At 52.3% G+C, this 9528-nt stretch overlaps 1 protein-coding gene across 1 annotated transcript in view; it reads right to left on the bottom strand.

Annotated features, from left to right (window-relative positions):
- Nucleotides 1-9200, bottom strand: part of FOXO1 (forkhead box O1) — a 67361-nt gene extending 58161 nt beyond the window's left edge. The window contains exon 1 of the mRNA XM_037376005.1: nucleotides 8369-9200. Coding sequence (XP_037231902.1) covers nucleotides 8369-8974 — 606 coding nt within the window. The 5' untranslated portion in view covers nucleotides 8975-9200. The remainder of the gene's footprint in view (nucleotides 1-8368) is intronic.
- Nucleotides 9201-9528: the final 328 nt, after the last annotated feature.

Below are 9528 nucleotides of genomic sequence, written 5' to 3' on the forward strand. Positions count from 1 at the left end.
ACTCCACCCACGTCACAGTTTCTGGAGTTAAGCATAAGAAAACTGAAGAAGTTGCTACCTTCTCATTGCAAGTGACACTGCCAACAGTATTCTGACAACTGGGTCCATATTCTGAACTATGCGTATAGCACTTACTCAGGAAAGAGAAAAAAGCATGCACTTTGCACTTTGTTTTTCTCCTGCAAAATATATGTCCATATTCCAACGCCCTGGAGCTCCCCTTCCCAATAAAAGCAAAATCAAAGACCCTCTGCTGCCTGCTCGCGGTAACTGCCAAAAAAGAAAAATAAGAGGAGGAAAACCAAAACAAAACAGGAAAACAAATAAAACTTGAGATAAATTGTATAGATTTAAATAGGTCAGCATATAGACAAAAGAGCCACAAGTTCTGCCTATGCCAGGAGGCACATATCACTGCAGCATTAAAGCAGAGACCATCAGCAACAACAGGGATTCCCCAGGTGGACCTGCCAGCAAGAAGGGCAGCAGGGCAGCCAGGGACACAGCCTGCTCATCGCAGCCGCTGCCCATCTACACACCGCCAGCTCCAGCGCAGGGAGCCAAGACCAGCTCCAGGTGGCCATCAGTGGTGTAGGGCCCTCCCAGATACAGCGGTTTTGCTCGCTTGCTACCCTTCTGCTCTGCAACACGGACAGCAGAGCAAGGCAGCACTGCCCCGGCTGCTCAGGTACCCAGCCACAGATCAGCCTCACCAGCAAGTGGCCCCCCTTTTGCCCCGCATCTTCTGCCTTTATGGACCTTCAACTTTCCCCAAAACTACAGTTTCCAAGGACAGCACAAAGGCTGCTCACACGTATGGCTCCTTCATGTACACACACTGTTCGTTTCGTTAGAAGTTTTTAATTTCCTGATTTCTGCGCATGGTAAAAATTTCGTTCTGGCACTAACTAAATTAAAAGAGGGGTGTCTCTAACATTTTTAGAGGGAGGCACCCACATGCAAGAAGCAGAGAGCAGCATATTTCATCATTTCACATCCTGGCGCAGGAGAACATGGACACCAGGTAGGAAGTGGCCTCTGAGTAATAAATATTAAAAAAAAAAGTTAATTAAATAAGAGGTCTTACATATTACAAAGCATGGTTAGGAGATATAATTTACTCAGCAAATACTATGGGTTAAGGGCACCTCTGTTTGCAAGCGTTTTTTTGGCCATCACTCCAAACTTAAATCTGAATATGTACTATTTAGAGACCATGCCCCACGCATACCCAGTACGTACGTGCCAGGCCCCAGAATTTACACCCCTTAGACTTAGGCAACAAGAACAGCCTTGACAAAACTAAAAAGGAGCCCTGCACACTCACACCAACACGAGCCTGGGCTGCACACAGCAGCGAAGCACATGGGGAAACATGGGCTGCTCAGAAATGCAATCACAGCCATCCCTGGCGCACTGGCTTGAAGCAGCGACAGGACTGAATGAGCTTCCAGCTGCATAGATTCCTAGCATTCCCAAAAATTAGGTTTCTAAGACTAGAACAAGAGAAGACTTGTACCTTTAAGTTTAATTAGCTCTAGAATAAGACGTATTTTCAAACAGAACTATAGCGTCATTGATACCGTGCAGCGATGCAAGATGCCTTTAACAACAGAAAGTTGTCTGAGCAAATGGAGCACTGCCCTCTGCTCCTCCAGCAAACTTCACATCTCTGACTGATGCAGCAGCTTGCAGAGTCACAGGAGGTTTTCAGTGGCTACCTTTTTAAACCTAGCCACTTCTGGTCCCATGTACTACAAAACAAAGCATTGCTAAACCTTTAGCATTTCCTGCAGAAGTGCTTCAAAACTAAATACATTTGCCTCCTGAAGTATTATTTTAAGTGATCTGGTAAAGATCAGTATCCACTATCGAAATCCAGCACGAGGTCTAAAGAAGTTCTTAACAGATAATCATCAATCCAGCAAAAGCAGCTGGCTTTGTTCTTTTTACTCCTCCACCTCCTCCATTAGGAGTGGAGACCTACCAAGAAACCCCACGATACAGCTGCTGCACAACTAACTTAAGACATCTGCATATCACAAACTACAGTACAGGAAAGAAGTACCTTTGTCTGATGAACACACGTGAATAACTTTTACTAAGTATATTTAGAAATAATACCTAAATGTGAATAGCGCTTGTCCTCAGGAGATTGATTTAATTCATGCTGAAGCTCTTTATGGAGCAGCAGAGATGCTGCTCTTCAAAACGTGACTCTTCCCAGTGCACTTCATTTCTGAAATACAGCCCATCACCGCGAACAGAAATGTTTCCCCAATATTTAAAACCCTTCTTGGCAACCAGACTTACAAACAAAATGCTACAAAATTCATTAAAATATTAGTATGCACTACCATATGCTTAACTACGACTATCTGCAGACAGTGTCAGTGAATCTGAAGTTCCTTCTTCATGGTAATTGACAATTAAGTAAATATCTCCATCTTTCATGTATTTCTGAAAGAGGAAAACAATAAACTATTAACCAAGTGCCTTCACTATGTCTTACTTCAGTATTCATTACTCAAGGTTATAAAACCCGTGCCATTTGAAATCTTTGCTTCATACGCAAACTTTCTCCCAAAACAGAAAGGGCTGAATGCTGAATCTCTGTAGCCGCAGCCCTACATATTTCACAAATCTGTGGCTACAAAATGTATCAGCATTTTTGTTCCAAAAGCCAAGCACTCATTTCACAAAATACTCACCAGTTGTGTAAACAGAGGAGCATATATTTAGGTAGTAGTATGCTTTGGAAACAGAAAAAAAGTCTAAACAGACATCTCAGAAGTACATAATTTCTGGAGTCTTACAAAAAACCTAAAACACCAAAAACTGTGCCTATTTTACTGTTGATCATTGTACTAAAAAAAACCCAAACCCTTCACATACCTTACCTAAACACCTTTATTGCCTTGTACCACACTGCTTCCCCCTTCCATCCCAGGCAGCAAAAGCCCCAATTCCCTAAACCACTAATTTCACTGGCAACTTGTGAAACCGTGTGATACAAAAATCAAGATGTTAAGGAAGTGACTGAGGCCGTCATAAGGAATATGGTGGCAAAGACAGCAGTTACCTCAGTTTTGTATTGAAGTTCTTTAAAGTCAGCCACTTCAGGAAAATTTAGTTCATTACATCAGCATACAAAGCCACTCAGGTGTTTAGTTTCAGTGTTTAATCTTACCTATAATCATAGGAGTAACTGAATAGACGTCACAGCAAATAGGAAACGGGCAAAGAAAATGAAGAGTATTTCCAACACATACTTCAAGGCCCTGGTGGGAAGCTCGAACCCACTGATGAATGCTGGGACACGTTGCACCAGACAGCACAAGGTACTGGCAGCAGGTGCATCTTGAGCATCCCTCCTGGCCACAGCCTGCCTGTCGGACAGGGCCAGGGAAGCCCACACACCACCCCAAAAACAGGGCAGCAACGCACAGGTTTGAGGTCAGAATGGGCTTTTTCCTTCAAGCAAGGGCTGAGGGCAAAAGGGCAAACATAAAAGGAGAAGCAAAAATAAGTTTAAAAGGAACAAAGAATTAAGGGCTGGCATTGCGATACAGCTTTGCTGTGAGTTACTCGGGCACAGGCGAGGAGAGCACCTTGCACCTGCAAAGGTTCAACTGAACTTTCGTGCCCGAAACTAAGCAAAACGCAAGCTGGTAAAAATCACAGACAGACAACGAAGGCTGCTACGAATGACTTTCTAGTGGCAGCAAGCAGGTACGCAAGCCATGAAACAGCAAAGCTCACCACAGGGTGGGCAGAGGCTGGAACTGCTCCGGCTGTTTCTCCAAGTGTGCCCCAGCTGAAAGCAGGCATCTCTGCAGAGCGGAGCTTCCAGCTGTTGAGTCTATTACTAATGTCACACATAAAAAGGTATGACTGCAATAGCATTTAACTTGGTATAATCCATAAATAGGAAACCAAACATACATACTTACATATGCATATGCACGTGTGTGATGTATGTATGTATGACACGATGCATGATGCTAGGGGGTCCGCAAATCACCTAGGGAAGCATCTAAAACGACAGAGGTAAATGCCTACAGGTATGTTACCAGCACTGAGGGAATACAAAGCAATTCTTCAATGCAATCTTCAGCTGTGCTGTGTCCATGTAGGAAAAAAATGTGCACTAAAAACCTCAAAAGATGTACTCACTTCACTTCAAATAAATTGTATAAATTGTCACAATTTAAACTGGTCACTGACGTAAAATCAAAAAATTTGGACAACTTATGTGAAGATTAATCTTAATTTCTCAGTCTTTCAAACATGTCATACTACATGTAGCTTTTGAATCAAAGACACCACAACCCAGAATTTATTTTGCACGAAGACCAACCCACTACAGAGTAAGAGTCATGACCAGAGAGTATTCCTATGGGAAGGCCACCCAAAGCACCCTGCCCACACCCGTTTCATCCTCAGGCCTTCAGGCTTACACCCATTCATCCTTCTGCAGTTAGGTATCACCTATTCTCATTCCTTTGGCAACGGTAACAAATAAATTCAAGGGATCAGGTTTCCTTGAGACTGGAAGCTGAGGAGGTGTAAATACCCTTGTGACCTTAACACCTGCCACTGTGAAAAATAAACACCACATCCACCCCGAGAGGAGTGCCACCAAAACTCTTTGTTTTCTGTTTAAGAAAAATCACAGGGTTTGATTTGGACCCATTTTCAAAAGCAGGCTAAAGGGATGAGACCATTCAAGGAAGCTTAACTGGTAGCTCCTTTACGATAAATCTCAACAATCTTGCCATAAAGCAGAGGCATCATGAAATACGCGCACTGCAGGAGATGTTTTATATTTTATCCATGATGATTAGCCAAAAAGCTATCAGATTTGAGTAAAGGAAGAGTTACCTACAGCTGTGGCAGAGCTCTTGGAGGACTGTAGACTGTCTTAAGCCCTATGTCCCGCACTAGCACAGGTAAGGGAAAATGTTGCTTTCACTTGACTACTACTAGGAGAAAGGTTTTGTTCTTCCATGCAGCTTCCACAACGATTTCTTTGTTATCTCTGAAACAGATCTTGTTCTTGCTTCAGCTTTCTCTGAGTCACTCCATTTTCGCTGAGTTTCTCTGCTGGCCGCTCGGCACCCGTTCACAACCAACACCATGACCGGTCTGGCAAAGCGTATCTCGAGTGCCTCATTCAAGATAGCCGCTGCATCCTGGGGGGTCATGTGGACTTTGCTCCCCTAGAGTTCAACAGGGCTTTTGTTCATAAAGCAGAGTTTGGGCTAAGAAAGTCTGGAATAAACTTTGTATGTAGAACTGAGCACAATTTTACCTCCTTTAATAAGCCACCACTGACAATTTCATGCTACTACCTTTGGCTTCTACCCTTATTTAAAAAGCCTCTTTTATGTGAATGTTTTTATTCAGAAGAACCTGGATGCTATTTTGAGCCCCTAACAGATAACGCTGACACCGCTGAACTTCTTTATTCAGTGAAAAACTAAAAAGCAGCTCAGCATCAGACACTAGATCCAGGCAGTACATACCCACAAGCATTAGAGCAGTCAGCCCTCATCTTCTGGGTGAGAAACACAGCCTTGCCGCTATGCGGAAAGTGCACGTTCTTTTTAATTCCTTGTGTACTTCATAGATTTTGTGTATCGTTTCAAAAAGGTGCCTTGCTGCACTTACAAACATGCAAACTCCACCAAGATGAAGTGTCTCGAAGCTCTGTTTAAAGGGGGGGTGGATGTGGGGGGGGGGGTAGGGGATGGGGGGGGGGGGGGGCGGAAAAAACAACACCCCCTCCTTCCTCAGCCTGCAGAACACACACGCACGATGTGCTCCCAGCCCTAAGTCGGTACCAGGCTCTAAGGCAAACCCACGCTCCCTCTCTGTCGGCAGGAAAGTCCACCACTCATCTGTGCTCATCGCTGGAGTGATGCTTCTCCTGTGCCAGGGCCCGTGGCTGACTCCAGGCTGCGCTCCCAGCCCTCCACCTGCACCCACGACAGCTTCCCGGCCCCCAGACCACAAGCAAACCAACAGCTCCCAAATCGAAAAATAAAAACGATCCCTGCTCAAGCCGAGCCATGGAGAAATGCTGACGAGCGAGCAAACGGGCTGCGTGCCTCAACCAGATCAGTTATAGCATCGACACCCTGTGGCTGCCAGTAACTAAACTTGTGTGTTTAAGGAACACTGCACTTACCTGGCTAAATCGGTAAAACCTGTAAGCGTGTAACTTTCTGAGCAGCCTGGCAGTGACGCAGCCAAAGGAAGGGATTTGGGCAACATGTGCCTGATGCAGAACACAGCAACTATTAACTATGGTAGGAGAGCACGTGTATTTACCCGCCAGCAGTGGCAGGGTACATACTGCACCCTACCAGAGGGTACTACAGCCAAAAAACATATTGGTAACTGCTGTCCCCGTCATAACGGAGGTATGTGGGCACAGAAGAGCTCAGCCTGTCAGAGGGAGGTGTGCGAGGCTTCTGTATTTGCTGAAGCACCACAGGAAGAGCAGCAATAAAATAGGAAGCACCTAGTAAGTCACACGGCTAGCAAAGCTTCTTTGCTTGCTTGAATTTGGGAGGTCTTTGATTTTACTTTGGTTGGTTTGTGTTTTTTAGGTCACTTCTACTCATTCTGAAAAAAGCACTTGATGTATCTTGCTTTTTTCAAGGAGACTAACATATCACTGGAGGAAAAAAAAAAGAACCAGCATCTTCAAGTGACAAGTTACCGTATTTAAAAGTTGTCAGCTATCAATTATTTCACTATTAAAGGTTTTAATGAAAGATGTCTTCAGGCAAATACCCTTTAAATTTTTCAGACCAACACAATGATAAAAACTAACAAATTACTTTAAAAAACCTCAAAAGCCTTTGGTTAAAAATGAGTTCAAGATTGATCTGCATTTCCTTACCAGGACATCGCTTACCTCCAAAAAATAAATGAAGTAGATTTACAAACATTTAAAGGTAACAAACATTCCTAACTAGATGCGATTAAAAATACATAAACACAGGGTTTGACGACGCTTTCTTGTTTGGGAAAGGCAAATAACACCGATATTAGAAAGCGAAGCGAGGAGCCCAGTCGGCCGGCGCTGAACCGCGGTCAGACGCAGCGCAGACAGGGTGACAGTCCCCTACCACCGCCGACCCCCGGCGGGGCGGCCAGGCTCTGCCTGACGCAGGCGGCCGAAGCTCATTCCGCCGACGCTGTCACGCAACAGTGCCACGGCGCCAGGCGCCCTGCCTCCGCCGCAAGCAGGGGCACAGGTGGGTGACACCTTCCCGGAGGCCGAGGAGGAGCGTTTGTCCCCAGCACAGCGAAGCGTTCGCCACCCGACGGGGCCACGGAGGCGACGGGGCCACGGGCCCCGCGCTGTCCCCACCACGCTGGGCGACAGCCAGCGCGGCCGCCCGGCCCCGCGCCAAGCGACGCCGGGCCCAGGGCCACCCGGTGCCCACGGGGCCCCCCGGGAGCCGGCGCGCAGCCCCCCCCGGGCGGGGCGCGGCAGCTGGCCCCACGGCCTGGCTCCGGCTGTGAGCGGCACCGGGCGCTCGGCTCCAGCCTGCGCGGGGCTGGGCGCTGCCCCCGCCGCCTGCGGGCTGCCGCTGCCCCCGCTACGGCTGCGGGAGGCAGCGCTGTCCCAGCACTTTGCAGCAGAAAGGCGCTCCCGCAACCCAAGTTTAACCAAGCCATCGAGCCAAGTACAGCGGCTTACTCATTAAACACACGCCGTTTCTGCAACCCTTGTCCTGCCCCCGCTCTTTCCCCATCCCTGTTTGCTTCTGTCCCCTCTCCGCCGCCCGACGGCAAACCCCGCCGCGCCGGCTGCCGGCACGCCCCCGCCCCAACCCGCCCCGGGGCTGGGAAGCCCCCGGGGACCAGCGCCCGACAGCCACCCTCACGACGCGGGTGTTGGACCCCGAGCCCGGCCGGCCGCCCCGGGGGGCGCAGGAGGCGGCGGCGCTCTCGCCGCGTTTTCCCGGGGACGGCGCCGTGACACGGCGTGAACTTTTCCTTTCGGCGGGGCGGGGGGGGGGGGGGGGGGGGAGGCGGAGAGCCGCCCTGGCCCCTCCTGCGCCCCACCGGGGGGAGGGCGAAAACGCTTTTTTCCCTTAGGATTTTTCCCCGAGGAAGGGTGAAAAAAAGTACAATTTCCAGGAAGAAAAAAAAAAAAAAAAGAAAACAAGGCAGGGAGCTGGAGCGCTGCAGACGGCGCGGCGGGCAGCGAGCAGCCCGGGGGACGGAGCGGGCCCGGCCGCCCGCAGCACCGCGGCTCCCGGCCCGGACGGCAGCGTGTGCGGCGCCCGCAGCCGAGCCTCCCAGGACCCCCGACCGACGGGGGACCCCGCCACCCCCCCCTCACCTTCCAACCGGCCGAGCTGTTGCTGTCGCCCTTATCCTTGAAGTAGGGGACGCTCTTGACCATCCACTCGTAGATCTGGGAGAGGGTGAGCCGCTTCTCGGGGGAGCTCTCGATGGCCTTGGTGATGAGGTCCGCGTAGGACAGGTTGCCCCAGGCGTTGCGGCGCGACGAGCTGCTCTTACGGGGCTGCCCGGCCACGGGGCCCGGCGACAGACCGGCCACTGGCGGCGGCACCGGCGGCACCGGCGGCGGTCCCGGCGGGTGGAGGCGGCAGCCGGCCTCGGGCGCCGGGAAATCCCCGCAGCGGCAGGCGGCCGCCTCTGGGGGGGCGGCGGCGGGGGGCAGCGGCGCGAAGTCCTCGCTCTCCTCCAGCAGGCTGAGGTTGCTGATGAAGTCGGCGCTGAGCGCTCCCGAGGCGGCGGCACCGGCACCGGCCGCGGCACCGGCCGCCCCCTCGGGCTGCCCGCCGCACGACGGCGCCGGGCTGGAGGTGGCCGAGCTGGGGGGGTTGAACTCCGGCCGCGGCAGGGGCCAGGTGCAGGAGCGGGGCCGCGGCAGCGGCTCGAAGTCGGGGTCGATGTCCACCAGCTGAGGTGCCTCGGCCATGGCGGGGCCGGGGCGGGAGCGCGGCGGCGGCGGCGGCGGGGCGGCTGGGCTCAGCGCCGCCGCCCCATGCAGGCTCCGGCCGCTGACCGGCGCGGCCTCGACGGCGCGGCCGCCAACTCCCCTGGCGGCTCCGGCCCCGCCGCCCTGCCCCTACCCGGCTGGCGGCTCCCTGCCCTCCGCGGCGGCAGCAACGGCAGCGACCCGGCCGCCCGGCGCGCACCGACTGGAGCGACCGCCCCGCGCGGGCCCGCCTCCAGCCTTCCTCCTCCTCCTCCTCCTCCTCCTCCCGGCGGGGAGGGACGGCCCGCGCCGCGCCAATGGTAGCGCCGCGCCGCCCGCCCGCCTCCCGCCGCGGGGCCGGTTTGGCAGGAGGGTGCCGGTGCCCCCGTGCTGTTTCTGGGTGGTTTTGTTTTCCGGCGGCGGAGGAGGGCGAGCAGCGGCGGGCGGGCGGCCGTGCCCCCCGCCGCCCCGGGCCCGGCGCCGCCGAGGGGCTGGGCGGGGCCGGAGCTCCCCCGCCTCGCCGGGGGGTGAGCGCCCGTCGGCCGCGGGCTGCG

Source organism: Falco rusticolus, chromosome 2, assembly GCF_015220075.1.
Source record: "Falco rusticolus isolate bFalRus1 chromosome 2, bFalRus1.pri, whole genome shotgun sequence".
Classification (NCBI taxonomy): domain Eukaryota; kingdom Metazoa; phylum Chordata; class Aves; order Falconiformes; family Falconidae; genus Falco; species Falco rusticolus.